Source organism: Genypterus blacodes, unplaced genomic scaffold (genome assembly GCF_046128005.1).
Source record: "Genypterus blacodes isolate CSIRO-AG114 ecotype Tasmania unplaced genomic scaffold, CSIRO-AGI_Gbla_v1 ptg000019l_1, whole genome shotgun sequence".
NCBI classification, from domain to species: Eukaryota; Metazoa; Chordata; class Actinopteri; order Ophidiiformes; family Ophidiidae; genus Genypterus; species Genypterus blacodes.
In genome coordinates this window covers 4,011,964-4,030,000 of record NW_027466832.1, presented here as the reverse complement: position 1 = coordinate 4,030,000, position 18,037 = coordinate 4,011,964, and the positions used below count along the sequence as shown (strand labels likewise).

The following is an 18,037-nucleotide window of genomic DNA, read 5'->3' as shown; positions in this document are numbered from 1 at the left end:
CTCGACAGGGCAGTGAGGAAGAGGAGGAAGAGGAGAGAGATCTGTGAAACATGAACAATACGTCCATGGTGATGGATCGATAGTGGCCTATTACACACATTCACACATACACACACACACACACACAAACACACGCACAAAGTGTCCTAAACTCCTGAGTGAAACAGGAGGAACATTAACTCTGCATGACCTCACAGATCCATGAAGTCTAGCGCCCCCCAGAGGTTTCTTCAGAATGTTAACGGGGATAAAAGTTTCCCGGCTGTTTGATTATAATTTCCAATTCGTAAAATGTGTGTTTGTGTTTAAATGCTGGATGGTGGATACATCTCAGCTGGTCAGTTGGTACCCTTCCCCCACACATGTCAATGTTGTGGGATTTTTTCACGTTCTGTATGATGGTATGTATGAAGGTGATGTGGAAGTTCTATATTGGCTGTAGACTTCCTTTTGTCAGAATACAGGCGGGAAAAAAAAGAATCTGAGCCAGAACTGAGGTGGACGAGACAATGTGGACCTGATGGTTGATTCAGGTCAGAACTAAACACTCTCTGTCTCTCTCTGTCTCTCCCTGACCCCCCCTCCCCTCTCTGTCACTCCCCCCCTCTCTCAGTGGTACCTGGGATAAGGACTCCAGAGGCTCCTCCCCCCTCCACCTGTACAACAAATCGCTGCACCCTCCTCTTCTTTTGACCTCCGCCCCCCGGCTGGGAGCGATGGAGATCTCCGGGCCCCTGCTGGCCCCTTTCCCCACCCCACCCCAACTCACACACACACACCTCCCTCCCCCTACACGCCTGACTCCGCCCCCACCAGCGCCATACACAGACTCGGCAGCATCAGCATGGCTACAGCGGATCGAACGCACCCTAACCCCAGCGTGAGCCGCACACCAACTGTATATTATAGACTTCCCTGTGGACACATGGTTCATACGTGTCCATTTATAGTGCCAGAACCCCCCCACCCCCCCTCTCTCTGGGCGGAGATTCTCCGGCGAATGAGCCTGTACCTTTTCCTGGGAATGCCGACGACACTGACTGAATCACAGCGCTTCCCTTCAGGAGAAACACACACACCCTCCTCATCCTCTGCAGCATATGTGTGTGTGCGTGTGTGTGCGTACGTGTGTGTGTGTGCTTGTGTGCACCACCTCTGATTGGTTGGGGTTTGGCTCTGTGGGGTTGTACTGCAGCGAGGGGAGGCTCAAAAACCACCAGCTGACCCCCCTCACGTCTGACCCTTCACACCTCTGCTAGGCTAACCTCCAACCCCCACCCCCACCTCTCTGCCCTCAGGCCTCCGCCAATGGTGGCGGTTCAGGCTTTTTTCCGAATTCACGGACCTGTGCTTAACGGAAGGAGCCGAACCGACGGGCGTGAAGGGACACCCGGCCTGTTCACTGTACTGATATGAACTACACAACGGGCCGGGGGGTGGGGGGTGGACGAGGGGAAGCGGGGGTTTGATCGTGCGAGGCGAAGTGTTGCGACCAGACGCTGGTGGATCCGAGCTCGTTTATCTGAGAGGCTTTGGCTTCATGGCTCATTGATTTTTCTCTCTTAGCGTCATTTCAGCTCGTCCCCTCTTCCTCCTCCTCCTCCTCCTCCTCCTCTATCCATCCACCAGTCTGGGTGAAGCTACAGCATGCTAAGGGTGGGCAGAGAACTCTGGTGTCCCAAACGAAGCAGGCAGGCAGGAGACAGACGCGTGACTGAGATGAACCCAGTGGAAAATCCATCATGAGGAAAGTGCAATTTTGTTGGCTAGCAGCTGGATAGTTAAATATCTTTGTAAGATAACTCGATGTTGTTGAAAAGTATATATAAATATATTTTTCTTCCTAGTCCACTCACACCTCTGGGACTCTAAAATATTGGGGTACAAAAGACAACAACAAAGCGTTGAACTAGCAACCACAGCCTTGTGAGAAGTAAGAGGAGCTGTACTCACTTTTACTGTTTATTTTCTGTTGTTTGTTCATCTTGTAAATTTGTTGCATCGTAGAACGAGAATCCCTTTAAGAAATATCATCGTTTTAAACAATCAGTTTCTTTAAAGCGCTTAAATCTGCTTCGCATTCTTTTTAAAGAAGAAAACCGTGAAGTGGTTAACTTATTTTGTTGAAGCACATCGTTTTACTTAAAAATTATGAATAAGAATCAAAGCAATTTGCGTTCCTCACGAGGCAAAATCAGGAGAAAATATAACGTCAGAGAATTTAGCTAAAATAATCATATTTTCTCTGCTTTCTGTTGGCAAGATAATCTTTAACAGGCGTCACCCAAGTGTGGGGCTGCCTGTGATTGACCGGGGCTCCTGGAGGCCTTGTCCAATCGAAAGCACTTATTCCTGCAGTAGGCCAATAGGCTGCGAGTGTTGAATCAGGGGGCGTGGTTTAGCAAGGAAGCAGACGAGCAGAAGAGTCAAACTCTCTGGACGCTCCGCCTTCACATGCAACTTTACATCCACTCAACTTCACTTTGGTTTTTCCTTTCCTATACTATATATATAAATATATATACACACACACACACACACACACTAACACACTTTTGTGACCATCCAGTGTTGGACAAAAGTGAATTTAAGTGAAAAAGTAACAAAAAAAAGAACAAAAAAATATGCATGTTTAGTGTTAGATGATGTAGTTAGTGAGACTCTATATAAACCATCAGGCACGAGCCAGCAGCCGCTCTGTTTCTGTCGCTCTGTTTTTGTCGCTCTGTTTCTGTCGCTCTCCTTCACGACTAGCCAGCTCTGTTCGTCGCTCAGCATCTCCAAGTCCTTTTTCTCCTTCCTTCCTTCCTCCCTTCCTTCCTTCCTTCCTTCCATCCCTCCTTCCCTTCTTCCTCTTCCCTCCCTGACAGCAAGTCAAATCCCTCTTTATATTTGCATTATCAAATTGCACGTAAACAGCTGTTCCTCATCGATGTGCCTTGAGCTGCGGTCCAGACCTGAGCGGTTGCACAACATCCTGCGCGGAGCGTTTCTCCTCCTTCTCGTCCTTTTTGTTTGATGCCACACCTCCACAGTGTGAAGACGGAGCGATCAAAACAGCAATGTCAAAGCTTAAGACGAGCGTTATGACGTTACGAGTTAAACTGTCAGTATTACACCAGTTACTAAAAAGCCAAGAGCGAAGCCAATCCCAGTGACTCCATACTGGTAATGACTGGCTGACTGGCTGCGCGTTCACATAACCACATGCAAAGCGTGAACCAATCACACTCACACCAAAAAATGGAGCTTGTGTCCGTCAAACGGAGACGCGTGGTCCTCCTGATGTTTGTCTCTACCGTCCTCTGTCCTCACCACGTCATGTAGTCACAACCACTATTTCGACAGATTTTATTGGAACATAAATAATGTTGTGTAGTTGTGTGAAGGACATCAGCTATTTCAGACCTGTTAGCCTTGTTTTATAACGTCCTTGTTTATTGACTTCTTAATATCGTGGATATGTCGTTCTTTATCCATCGTGGTTTCTGTTGTCATCACGTGGGAAAGGAGGACTCATTAAGATCAAGACAGAGCGAACCCACAGAGCAGCGGTACAGCCGATCAGGACCATGCCACAGAAACGTATGCTTTCCATGTATGTTTTGCATCATCAGTCTTTGCGGCGTCGCTGCATGTGAGGAAGCGGCGTTACACGTCAACTGACATGTCAACCTACACCTGCTGCAGTCCTGATACCTGCCTTTTGGCAGCATAGTTTGTAAGAAGTTATGGGAAATGAGCACAAAGTTTGTCGCTCAAACTAGGCAACACCAAACAGCAGTGTGGAGTAGAGTTTGGATCAGGTTTCTATTCACAATTAAAAGTTCTAAATTAAAAATGCCTCATATAAACATGCACATTTTACGAAAAGTCTCTTTGAGTTTCTGTGGCAAGTGGACAAAGAAGTCATTCATGAAACTGTAAACAGACCTTAGCTCTTTGTGGTTGCGTAGGTCATGAGGTTTGTTTAGGGTATTTGTTGGGTTTGAGTTGCGTGATGATGTCAGAATGCGAGAACTGATGAAGAAGAGTAAGAGGACAGAGAGACAAAGACTGGGGACGTCTAAGGGTCCACATGTAAAGAAGTGGCGCAAAGGGAGCTGTGCAGCAGAGGAGCTGGAAGAGAACAGAAGATGAGATGTAGAGGACATATTGGGCGCACGGCCTTTAGTTACTATTGTAACTCTAGTTCCTTCACTCAGCTCTGTTATCAACAGCTGAGCTCCTGTTGAGCTGATTCATGTTTGTCTGAATGCTCTTAGTAGAACATGATGTCAGCAGAAACCTGCACAAGCTCATTTCTTTTTTAGAGACCAAACATCAGACACATTTGAACCCTGAGATGGAGGAGAGCTGCTCCATGTTTACTGCTTATCTTCATCACTAAACTTACTCACTCATCATTTCATGTAAACTCACTACTCAACTTTGTGGCCAATCTTAAGTGCAAAACTGATCAGCATGTCAACAGGTGAGTTGATCGACCATGTAAAACATAGTCAAACGTCTTCTCACTGGTTGGTTGGTTTGCAGACATTGTGCTCATTTCTCAGTATTTAGCGACTCGTTGGGATGCAGCAGACTGAACTCTGACCTGCTCGCTTTGACCTGTCCACCTTCCTGTCTGGGACGAGCGTCTCGTCTGTCTCTAAACAGCGAAATAGTTTCTTTAGAAGTCTTCCTGTATGGTTTTTGATTCGTTCTTTCTTCATTCCAGGAAATCAATGATGAGGAAAAAAAAATATGCAAACCTGCTTGCACTCAGCTAAACATATGCTCCTTTATTTTGTCAAAAATTTATTTGGTTTGATTTCTGCATCGATTTCTTTGTCTTATTTTCAACCAAAGTTCGCGTGCACGTGACTGGCCTCTTACTCTGCTGTCAGTCCCTAAAATGTCCGAGCCGGCCAGCGGTAGCGGTCCAGCCAAGCTGAGCTGCTGCCGCTTTGAGAATCTGACTCTTCTTCCTTCCTGTTTGGACGGCCACAGCGTCTTTCTCTCCTGACAGGCGTTTGTTTTGATTTCTTTGGTCACGATCGAGCCTTAAAATTCCTCACATCACGCAGAAAGCTGTTTATTGGCGGACAAGAAATTTTAGGATTTATGATGCCGTGTTAACCACGCCCCTCTGTGCTCCACGTGTGTGAGGTTGCGTGTTTCCTCTTAGCGTGACGTTTGTTTGTCTGTGTTCTTGCCGACCCGTCAGCCTTGAGTTGGGCATTATTACTTTCTTAATTATCTGCACTAAATATGAAAGGACAATAGTGAAAGATTCTGAAAAAAACTGCTTCCAGAGCTAAAACAGAGCAAAGGGAATAATGAAAAAAAATTGCACGGACATTTTTACAAGTGTCACAAAAAACCTCGCAAAGCAGCCCAGCGTCTAATCAGCGAGATTTGGCTGTTTGTGTGTAAGATAACGACAGAATTGCACCATTTTTAAAGAAAGAAAAAAAGAAAAAGAATATAAAAGCAATAGTTTGGGCAGCGTGTTTCTGTTCTTGTGTTCGTGTTGTTGTTGTTGTTGTGTGTACTTTAGTTCTGGTACAGCGGTGACGATGAGGATGAAGAGACGAAGAGTTAGCTCTTACAGCAGGCAGAGCAGCAGGAGACGTGTTTGTATGTTGTATAGTTTTATTAATTACACTGATTTTAAAGCTGCCCTATTTTATAATGCAGGACTTTTGTAACATTGATTAAATGAGGACAAACTAGTGTTGTGAATTTTCTGATTGTTTGTATCGAGGCCACATTATTAGAACTGGTTTGCTTTGTTTTCTGGGAACTGGATTGAAGTTGAGAACTTTCCTGTTCCCTTATTTTCTTTTTGTTTGTTTGTTTTTTTTGTATGTATTTAAGGACATTTCTTCTGTTGATGGTTTAGCATATCCCCCCGTGCTTCTAAAGCACCGGTCGCCGTGGTGATAAGACCATTGTAAATGGATGTTACAGTATGCTGTATGTTTTGAAGGGTATTTGTTGCATCAGTGTTGATGAAGCTAAATCTAGGTCATTCTGAGGAAAGTTGCTAAGAAAAGTGAACGTTTTTTTATGCATTTAAAGTTTTAGTTTTAGGCAGGAGACAATGACATAGCAGCCAAAGGATGCCCCTACTATTAATGCATCTCGGCATCGTTTTTGTGTTCACCATTCCATGCAGGAAAATAAACAGCTTGATTATGCAACATGATTCTTTTTGTTTTCCATCTCTTTCTTTCTCCGCCGGCCCATGAGATCACCTCCCTCTCCTCCTCCTCCTCCCCCTCTTCACCAAGTGCTCCCTAAGCCAGGGGGTCTGCTGTGATCCATCCACACGCCCACTGCTGCTCATCACAGCATCGCATAGCACTGCACGTTACCGCTGCAACAGTCTGAAGGGCGAACGATTCCAGCCTGATCAGAGTCTCTGCTCATTTCCTGCATCCATGTTAGACCCCGACAGGACCGATGGTGGTGTTCCTCAGGGGTCAATTGTTGGTCCACTTCTATTGCATATCTACATGCTTCCACTTAGAGACATTATTAGGTTTGAAGCCGAACACTTGTTACTAGAGAGAATGCGTCGAGTCGTTCCCTCGAGCCCATGTGTGGACTGCAGAACCTGAACGCAAAACTTTGAACCTGAGCGATGTGAAGCTGTGTGAATAATGTCTGAATCTGATGTGAACAGTCGCGTTCTATAGGTTTGGAGCTCTAATCTACAGTTTCACAGCGTCATTTGTATGACAAAATCTTTGCTCTTTTACCTTTGAAAATGAAATAACATGAGATCTTCCTTGTAATGAAGCAGCAGCAGTTGGAAGCTCCTCCTGTGTGAAATCATTGTTTAATTAGTGTTTCCATTTATAGACTAAAGATGTGGAAAAGTCTTGGAGCGTTGCCACGGATCCCTGAAAAAACATGGAAAACCTGTAATCCTTTAATCTAGTTTGACAATCATGAAAGAGTCAAGAACGCTAAAACACAGATGTCCCAGAAAAGCTTTTATTGTCAAAAATAACCTGATTCGAAGCTTTTACACAAACGCCTCAAATGTTTGCATGGTTACGCGACCTGTAACGCTCCAAACTGCTCCTTTTGATACGAGCCTGTGAAGCCGATCAGGGGCAATAGCAGAAACAAACGTCACGTTTTATGTCAAAATCGTAGAATGAACTCTATTTCCACCGACAAGCTGCTTTAGCCAGAGTTGCACGAACAGGGTGTGGTGTCAATGTGCTTTCTGCTTCCATCCGTTTGTGTACAGAGAGAGACAGACAGAGAAAGAGCGAGTTGCCCTGTCCGTGTGTCCTCCCCCCATAGCTTCTGTCTGTAGCGACACACGGGGTGGGTTCGATCTCCATTGACTTTTGTTTTGAGCACTTAGAAATTGGAAACAACTTGGAAACATCGGAAACATTGAAATTGCAAAAGGACAAATGGAGGTGACTCAGTTATGTGTTTTATCTCTGGTTGACGTCTCTTGTTTCGTCCGGTTAATATTCCAAACCCACAGTGAGCGTCTGTGTCTCCCGTTTGTTCATGGAAACACTGAATAGAAACTGTGAGGATGCCAGAAAATGAGCAAAATCTCAAATTATGCTGGAACCGAAGAGACCTGCTGTGGTCTTGAAGCTTTACTGGGTTGTGTGGGTAAAGACTGAAGCAAGGGACGCTTTCTCCTCCAGTAAACTAGCAGCTAACTAGTAGCCAACACACTAATCAAAGCTTAGAGCTAAGAACAAGAATAAGCATCAACCTGCTGAAACCACACACGCTAACACACCTGCTGGGTCATTTGCTGCCATTCTGACATTATTTAGCTCATCTTTCCTCTCACTAAATTGGACAGAGTGCTGTGAGCTCCTCATGCTCCTTGCTGTCCAGCCTACAGCCTCCTCCATTCGCCCTGAAATCCAAAGTTTGTCCAACCAGCAATATAAGAGAGCTGGAGTTACGCACTCCTGAAGAGAAGCACTTGCACCCCCCCGCCACCCCCACCCCGCCTCCCCGCCAAACATTGATTTCGGGATTTTGACTTGAGGAATTCTGCCGCTCTGTCAAGAAACAGGGTTGAACAAAGGCTGGGTACCAAAGGCCTTTGTTGTCTTCACGTTTGTCCAGATTCTGCTGGGCATCTCACATTGGTTTGTTCCTGACCCTGACCCGCAACAGAAGGAAGACCAGAATCCATCAGTCTGGACCGCTGTGGTTGGGAAATCTTAAATCTGAAAGGCTTTGATGTGGTGAGGGGCAGAATTCTTCAGGATTAAACCAGGGTATTCTTAATCCACCCAACATGGAAGAACCTCAATCATTTAGAGACCCATGTATGTGCTTATAGCAAAGGCGCCAAGCGTCCTTGCGATATCCTCGTAGAGCGGCCGGACACTTAGAGGAGAGCGCCACAGTGACTTTAATCCTCTCTGATGTGAATGCGATGTCATTTCCTGTCTTACTTTACGCATATTCAGCACGACATCGGGGTCCAGAACAGACGAGGAGGAAGACATCGCTCAGCATGTCAGCCGGGCTGCAGAGGAAATGAGTATAAATGACTTTACTTTAGAGAGATGAAGGAAAGTCATTGGATGATTCGGCAGGTAAACGCTGAAGCAGCTCAGCGCTCCACTGTAATGAATTACAGTGTCACTGCTCCTTTGCAAAGATATTTATTTATCCTATTGCAAAACCATTACATGGTGCTATGTGTTAAATCAAGCCACTGACGGGGAGGTAAGCTGGAAAATGTGACAATGTGAACTCACTATCATGCTTCCTGACAGCGTGTCAAAGCAGAGCGTCTAATCTGCATGAGAACTATGCACTGACTCAAACAAACCACTGTCCACAAGTGTGTGTGTGTGTGAGTGCACGCGGCGCTCGCTTGTGTGAGTACACGCGGCGCTCGCTTGTGTGCCAGGCCATTCAGAAGTGACTCAGAAAGTCCAATTCAATTCAAATGAATTCAATCTGAATTTGAATTTCATTTTTTAAACAGGAAGCAGATTTGTACTTAATTTGAATTGAAGCAAGCAGAATAACAATGGAATCTAATTAGAATAAATTAAGCTTCATAGCGTAAGGGTTCATTTGAAGAATACAGATCAATATTTAAATTAGAATCACGCCTTGACTTAAACATGTGAGCATACACACAGCTAACGTATCAGTGTTCTGGTTTATTCCACATAAACCTGCTGACATGACGTCATCTTATACGGCTTCTTACCAAAGAAATAAAGGGCACACAGTTCATTCCTTTGAAATGAAAGTATTAGTGATTACAGGCCCATTGTGTTACTCTGTGTTAGCCTAGCAACCGTGATGCTACATAAACAAAGGCCGCAGAGTGGAAGCTGCTAGCTAGCTCACTACGTAGCAGCAGCCTGTTTACAGCTCAAGATAAATTGGGAAATGTGACGTCGTTCGACATGTGGACACGCCGTAGCAGCCGTCTGGATTGTTGCTAGCTAGTAATGCTGGCAGATACCAGAGCATCCAGTGGTGATTATTAAGAAGATGATTGACCGTAAAATGCCACAATGTAGTGATGGGCATTCACACTGAGCCGTGTAGTGATAACTTCATGTTATGTGTGTGTGTCTTCCTGTCATTCCAATTGAACTTCCTGTGGGGGCGTGGCCTCTTCAGAGTCACGCTGATGAATTGGACTGTCTGAGCACTGCCGCACACACTGGACTCTGGTGTGACTTTGTGAACTTTCAGCCTCTGCCTTCTTTTACGATCAATCCTCCTGTTTCCAGATCCCAGCTTACGACAAGGACGATCGACTTATAGGAAAAAGAAATGAAAAATAAAAACAAACCAGCATATTACACACGTTATATTGAAAAGATCAAATGTAGTGCCTGTGACCTGTATCATAATAATGCTCCTCTGAATACTGAATACAATAACTGTTTGTAACTGTTGAACTCTGAACACCAGTAGCCTTTGCTGTCTGTCAGGCCCTCTGATTATAGCTAATGTACAATAACATACGATATAACTGCATGCTCGTCCATAATCGCCTAGTAAGCTGTTACCAAGACAACAAATGAAAAAAAAAATACAAAAACCAGAATGTTACTGTTTTTGTTTCTCTCTCTCTCTCTCTCTCTCTCTCTCTCTCCCTCTCTCTCTCTCTCTCTCTTCTTCCCTCTCTCCCTTTATGCCTCAAACCGTCTCTGCTCACTCTCTCACCCTCCTCCCCTTCTTCTTCTTCATCATCATCATCATCCTCTCTTTCATCCCGACACTTTCACACTTTTGTACTCTGCGCCTGTTTTTTTGTCATGTCATTGATCCCAGATGCTGCGTCGCCGTGGTGACTGCCCCGGGCGTTGAGCAACCTCGCGGGGGTTCTAATCCGACAATCTCCAGCAAAGTTTTAACATCAGCAGCGCCCGGTCAGTCTGCCTCCCACCCCCCCTCCATTGACCAGGAGGCTGAGCGATCTCTGCCTGGCTCTGGGTGAATCCTCCTCCTCCCCAGGCGGTTCCGTGCTGGAGTCTGAATCGATGTCCTCTGCTTTATTCTGCAATGCTCAGCACTATCCAGGACAGAGACCCCCCTCTGCCCCCCCTCGCCGTGTCTCCCTCGGCGATGCTTCAAAAGAGCGGCTGCTCAGATGCAGAGGGCGGATGAGACGGCTGTAGAAAGAGAGCGAGAGGTATCCAGCACCTGGGAGACACCCCCCACCCAGGCCGGCTGGGGTCGATTGGCTTGTCTCGTCTCGTCTCCAACGTCTCACCTCTGTTTTCGACCCCCCCGGGCCTGTCGATGCGCTTTGAAACTAAACAGCCGTGAATCCCTTTCAAACTTTCACTTGATAAACTTTCTTGATGAGTAGGCGCTTTGCTTAAAGGACCACACTGCTGTTTTCCAGTCAAACGCTCCTAAACACGTTTTGCCGTATGATCTCGTCAAACTAATCAAATTCTGTTTGTGACTCTTGGTCAGAGATTGCTTTCAGCTATAAAGTGTTAAATCACAGATTTCCTTCTTAGCTTGTTTGAGGAACCAGAGGAGACTTGAACTATCTGGACCCCATGACTGCTATTAACATTTAATCAAATTCAACTTGACTAAACTTGTTTCTAATAAATTGAGGATTCGGATACATATAAATGAGTAAATAGGTTGATTGGTATCTCAGAAAAATAACTGATTGATTATAGAAATGTTATTGACAACAATATTGAGAGTTTACCAAGTCAAACTTTTTCTGGCAGATTTTTAGACGAGAAGGAATGTTAAATTACAGAAGGACTACAGAGTCCAGACGGTTCATTTCATTTAGCTTTCCCTATAATCCTCCAGGATCTCCTCACCGCCTGCTTGGCCTCCACATGGCTACCCTGGGGGGGCTTTGTCAGATTTTTCCACCTGTAATCTGACAAGAAGGCGAGAGATACCAGAAGAGTCTTACAAATACTGAAAGTCTACAGCTTCGTAAACCACATGGACACAAAACCCAGAAAGAACTTTCAGTGTTGCGTGATACCAACAAACCAAACACATCCCTCTTGTCAGAATACGGGTGGAGTTCTGGAGGCCAAGCAGTGTGATAATATGGAGTGGAAACGTTGGCATGTCTTTTCGAAAAGTCAACTAGAATAAAAGAGAATGTTTGACTAGCAGGGATTCCGTTTAGTTTCCGATGAGATACGATACGACTCTGTCCACATCGGTCGCTGATCCAGCAAACGTACTTTTTGTGTTTTCGAGCATAGATCTGACATGGCCTCCATCAGCTCGATGAGCTCACGCGTTTCTCGTTGCCTTTCATCCAGCCTCTGCTAACAGGTAGCTAACCAGAGACAATCTCCAGCCTCATTGTTATCCCACAGTCGGAGTCACGTATCAGCATCGCAGCATTCCTCCATCTCCTCTCACCCCCGTCTCACTGCCTAAATATCCACATAAACCAGACGCCCATCAGACCTCCTAGTATCCGTTTGGTTCTCCACCACTCCTCCTCTCATCTCCATCCTCATCCTCACCCACTACTGACTGAAACCTTGTGCCTCTACTGCTCTTTTATGGAACAGGGCGGAGTTTGCCGCCACCACCGCTGGTCCAGTACCCGGCGTGACACCTTTGTTCGATGTTGACTAGTTTCCATAAGTTCTGTGTGTGGTGCCATTGTTGTCCATCTTCTCTGTACTGAAGCTGTGAGTTTGCACTGACTTCTTCTCTTCACTGGTGTGAGGTTTTCCGTTGTGGTTCTTGTTGTTTTGTTTCTTTACGTTCTTCCCTTTCTGACCGTTGTTTCTCTTTAACTGTGAACTGTCGGCCCATCCGTCTCGGCCCCATTAGTGACTCCATGTCCACGCAGACTCAATTTACTGGAAGCAAGATGTGCATTTCCTATGCAACGACGACAAAAAAATAAAGACGCTAATGCTCCGAACCCGCCTCTGTTTTCTCTTTCATGTTGACGTGTTTGTGCTCATTCATCACTTTAAACCTGAACTACTGGAATGTAAATGACTCAATGTTTCTGCCAGCAGGACGTTTTTCATTTTCTAGCTTAGGCCTCCTGGACACCTGAAGACATATCTAATGTTGGCGCCACGTGATCAAAGTGAACCTGGCTTCAGTTTGTTACATTTTTGAAGTGTTGCTGCACCAATCGAAGGAAGCACGCTATGGATTATGGGTATTGTAAATAGGAAACATAATGCAGTCTAGCTGTGCCTACAGAGACTCAGACGATGAATTGAGATCTCTTAAACATCATCTGATAATCAGACTGAATTTGAATGAAGCATAACAGACTGAGACTATATGAACTATAGACTGTACTGTAAAAGGACTGACTGAAGGGCTGGGCGGCTACGTTGTTATGACCTCAAATATATCAGCAAACAAAAGCCCCAAATGAATGTAGGCCTCACAGGTCGTATGGATGTTCGTTTGAATCCATCCAGATCCAAATCACACCCCCAACTCTCCAGGCGGAGTGAGACCGCTGCAGCTTCTCCTGCTCTGTGCTCTTCACTTACTGGCTTACTGGTTTCCAGTGTTCGTGTGTGTGTGTGTGTCTGTGTGTGTGTGTGTGTGTGTGTGTGTGTGTGTGTGTGTGTTTGCGTCTGTTTGTATTCTGATCCTGAGTGCTGATGTCAGCAACCTGCATGCAGACAGGAAGTGTGTGTGTGTGTGGTATTGAATACCGCTAAGACCATTTCACAGCCCCCTGTATGGTGTGAGGATCTCTGAGATTTCACCGTCTCTTGTGGTTAACTGAGAAAAGGAGGGATGAACATGTGTGTGTGTGTGTGTGTGTATGTGTGTGTGTGTGTGTGTGTGTCTGTGTTAGCTGGGTATTTGGCTCTTTTCCCAGCCATTTCCTCATCATTTTTCTCTGTGATCCTCAACATCTAAATTAAAAACCTGATATTTGAATCTGCCACCAAACTGATTTGAATAAACGACTTAAGTGGATGAATCACAAACCAGTTTGTGAAGGTTCTCTGACCCTGAACTTTCAGTGAGATGGAAAAATCTGCACTAACTTAAACTTCTAGAAACATTTTGAGGCTTCAGGCAAAATTCAAACACAGTCTCATGAGAGTAAATGAGAGTAAAATCAGCTTTAATATGGAATGTATCTCAAATCTTTCTGTCTTTATAGTCACATGTGGAGCTGCCTGATGCTGCTGCTTATACACTGCACAGACAAATCATCAGCATATTGACTGAATGTAAATGTAGATCATTGATGCAGACAGATGACGCACATGTAGATCCTGGATCGACAAACTGATCAATCAGCTGTTTGTGATCAGGAATCCCTCATCAGGTACTTATACAGCCACCACAGAGACCAGAGAATAGAGACTAGAGACCTCAGCGACCAGAGACTAGAGACCACATACGACAGAGACCAGAGACTAGAGACTACAGAGACCAGATACTAGAGACCACAGAGACCAGAAACTAGAGACCACAGAGACCAGAGACTAGAGACCAGAGAGACTAGAGAGACCAGAGAGACCAAAGACCAAAGACCAAACACCAAACACCAAACACCAAACACCAAAGACCAAAGACCAGAGACTAGAGACCACAGAGACCAGAGACTAGAGAGACTAGAGAGACCAAAGACCAAAGACCGAAGACCAAACACCAAACACCAAACACCAAACACCAAACACCAAACACTAAACACCAAAGACCAAAGACTAGAGACCAGAGAGACCAGAGAGACCAAAGACCAAAGACCAAAGACCAGAGACTAGAGACCACAGAGGACAGAGACCACAGACCACATACCACAGAGAATAGAGACCACAGAGACCAAAGAGACCAGAGACTAGAGACCACAGACCACAGAGACCAGATACTGGAGACCACAGAGACCAGGACCAGGCTAGACTCGTCTTTCACCATGATTTTCTGTCTTCACACCGTTGTCTTCTTCCTCTTCCTCTTCCTCTTCTTCTTCCCCCTCCTCTTCCTCTTCCTCCTCTTCTTCCTCTTCCTCCTCCCCCTTTTCCTCCTCTTCCTCTTTCTTGGCCTCCTCCTCCTCCTCCCCCTATTCCTCCTTCTCCTCTTTGTCCTCTTCCGCGGCCTCCTTGGCCTCGGCCTCATCTGTCTCAGCGTCATCTTCCTCTTTCTCCTCCTCTCCCACTCTCTCTTGCAGTGTGTCGTGTTGTTGTCGGGTGAGCTCAGGTTCCCTCGTGGGTGCTGTGTGGAGGGGGGGAGCGGCCTCACCCTCGCCTCTCGGGTTTCAGGGAGGGAGACGACCGCAGAGCAGCGTGAATAATTCAGCCGCCCGCCAACACCGGGCATCGCCTTTCCACAACACACACACACTCACACACACACAGCTGTGACCTGATATGCCCCCTTGCAAACAAGCTAAAGGTCAAGAGGTTAGGATGTGAACTTGACAGAGGGCCGCACCCCATCACTGCAGGGGGCCAGGAGAGAACCCAGCAGATGAAGGGACAAAACAACATGAACAGCCACAGTTACAACATCATTGCTAAAACAAGACAGCTCCTCAGTTCCTTGACAGCGTTATCTGCCTGAACACGCTAATTCCCACAGGACAGTGAGCTCAACCATGACCACTGTCCTAAGAGAGGTGGACCACAAGACAATGTCTGGCCGTAGAAAGGTTGTGCTGATCTCACATGGGTACCAGGTGTGAGGACAGACGTTCTGAGCTCCAGCTCCTCGCCTGATGAAGTGATGATGGGCTTTTTCTGTTCACTTACACTCTGTGTGTCTCCAAAACCTAAGCCAGATTCAGCAGGACCATCGCTACGTCCCTGGGTCAGCTGACCTGCAGCCTGATAGAACATGCATCACAGACAGGACAGGTCACTTCCATGCCATAATCGAGATGCACATTTCTGGGACTTGGGAGGCTGTCACATGTAACTGTCAAAGGTGGGTGTCATGTGGGTGCCTAATGAGGAAGCTCAGTCTGGCTTATGAGCCCTCAAGATAAGTTGTTGATAAAAACAACAAGATGCTCTGGTGAACTTTTCCTGTGATGATGTAATGTTTGTGTAACTGAACACAGTGAGTGAGTCATTCATTTACGGGGATAAAACATTTGAATTCTTCTACATTTTAGCTGCTGGAGCCTCTGAAAGTTGGTAATCATAGAAATCAGCTGACACCAATAATCAATAATATAATGAGCCAACAAGGCTAACAAGGGAGCTGCTGCTGAGGAGCATCGACCACAGGTGAAGACATGACTGCAGACCACACACACACACACACACACACACACCCCACAGTCAGGGGGGGTGGGTTCAGTGAGAGCTTCAGGCAGGTGGAAGATGTTTCCTCTTTTGATGGAGCTGCAGTGTTTCTAAAGTCATGAAAACTCGTGAAAATTTTAAAGTCGTGAAAACTCTGCAACAGTGTTTTTCAGGTCTGAAAATGTTTGGGATAATAAAGTAATTAAATGTAATCTAAATCAGATTAGAATTTGATAAATCCATGAAATCATCTCCACCACCAGACAGTGTAGGACAGAAGACGCTCGAGATGCTGGAGGTGCTGAAGATGGTCGAATGTTTGATCATGGAGATGAAGCATCGTGGTCGTTGTTGTTTTGTTCTGGAAGCCTTCAGGATTAAAGTTTTGTTCAAAGCAAACTTCTCCTTTTGGCCAACTGACTGCAGTTTCTTGCCTCCTCATCCATTAGCGACCGGTAACCACGGTGACACCGCCTTAACAAAGGGCTGCGGACACGCCCACTCCCCCCCTCCCAGCCAGCCGTAATGAAAGACCAATCAGAGCCGGAGATTAAGGTGCACCACGTCCACGAGCAAATTAGCATTAATCAAAGAGTCACTCTGCTGTGTGTGTGTGTGTGTGTGTGTGTGTGTGTGTGTGTGTGTGTGTGTGTGTGTGTGTGTGTGTGTGTGTGCGTGTGCGTGTGCGTGTGCGTGTGTGTGTGTGGTAATGAGCTTCAGGCTCTGTGTGAAGTCGCAGAATTGCTGCTGGTGTTTCTGATCAATACCACACCCACCGCTGGGCTCGACCAATGGGAGCCGGCATCCAGCAGAGGTGTGTGTGTGTGTGTGTGTGTGTGTTGTGTGTATATGAATGTGTATGTGAGTGTGTCTGTGTGCGTGCATGCGTGCCTGTGTATTTCTCAATCCCTAGGTAACTTCAGTAACTAAGTAACGAAAGTAACTAAAGTAACCTTTGGTCCAAATCCAAACTCAACCGTAATGCGTTTCATGGCACTGAAGAGTATAAGATGAAGTGTGTACTCTCATCCTTTGTGCTCCTTAAACAATTGTGCCATCTATGTACTTCAAGTACGATATTTGTACTTTATGTACTGTGTACTTTTGCAACACCATGTATATTCTATAGGTACTCCCAGAGAGCTTTAGTTGTAGTCAGTGTACTTTCTTTCCCTATAAGTTACTTGGTCATGTTACTGTGTCATTGTACTATTGTTGAACTACTAGTACTTTCGCAGAACGTTTCATGGAAGTACATTTACCTGTACTGGAGTAAAAGCTTGTACTTGAGTAGGAGTTCAATAATTTTGATGATTCTCCTCCTAATCCTCCTGCTCCTCCTTTGTCTCTTTCCTCTTTCTCGTCTCTGCCTTCATCTTCTCCTCCTCCTGGTATGGCCTTCGTTTTCTTCAAGGTTCTTCAAACACGTGGTCTTCTGATGTTTAAATAGGATTTTATCTCCCTGCAGAGGAGACATTTACTCTGACAGCTCCACGTGTCCCTGGGGACCAAACTCCTCCTCCTCTCTTATTACCTTGTGTCATCTTCACTCTGTCCTGTCTCACCTCTCTCTTTGTCTTTATCTTCTTCACCCTGCAATACTTTAACATATTCATTTATTATTGTTGCTGTTTCACATTACATAGATAATCCTAAGGGGGGCGCTGCAGTGTTTGTTTAGCGCAATATCAGTTTGTTCCTTTCTTTCTTCCTCCCTCTCTCCTTCTTTCTCCTTTCTCTCTTTCTTTCACGCTAACTCACACACGTGCACACCAGTCACCCACTGAGTGTTTCGTGTCAGGCCAAGTGTGAATATTAAACTGGTTTATCAGTTGGCACACCACAGCATGCACACAAACACACACACACACACACACTCACACAGGGATTAGAGAGAGAGAGAGAGCAGAGCCCTTGGATTTCTTTATTTACTAGACCTCCAATATACATGGCACACACACACATACTCTCTCTCACATACATACACACACACTCAAAGCTGAATGTAGTTGTGTGTGTGTGTGTGTGTGTGTGTGTGTGTGTGTGTGTGAAGCCTCCCACCATATCGGCACAGTCGCCTCCTGCCTTCGTTCCAACCGGCGCCACTGTAATTTCATGGCCATGCAAACACTATGTGTGTGTGTGTGTGTGTGTGTGTGTGTGTGAGTGAGAGAGAGAGGGGGACAGAGAGAGAGAGACAGAGAGGGAACCCAGTTTTTCCACATGGTCAAAAGTAGATTTAAGTGAATGATTATTAATATTGTTGTGTGTAAACTCTTTATGAGAATCCAAACATGGAACTTAAACTTTAATCTTACCAAGAG

The 18,037-nt window shown here is 45.6% G+C and overlaps 1 protein-coding gene across 1 annotated transcript in view; it reads left to right on the top strand.

Moving 5' to 3' along the window:
- The window catches only part of nfia (nuclear factor I/A), a 15,280-nt gene extending 14,082 nt beyond the window's left edge, over positions 1 to 1,198 (top strand). The window contains exon 6 of the mRNA XM_076141614.1: positions 614 to 1,198. Within this exon, the coding sequence (XP_075997729.1) occupies positions 614 to 628 (15 nt within the window). The 3' untranslated portion in view covers positions 629 to 1,198. The remainder of the gene's footprint in view (positions 1 to 613) is intronic.
- Positions 1,199 to 18,037: the final 16,839 nt, after the last annotated feature.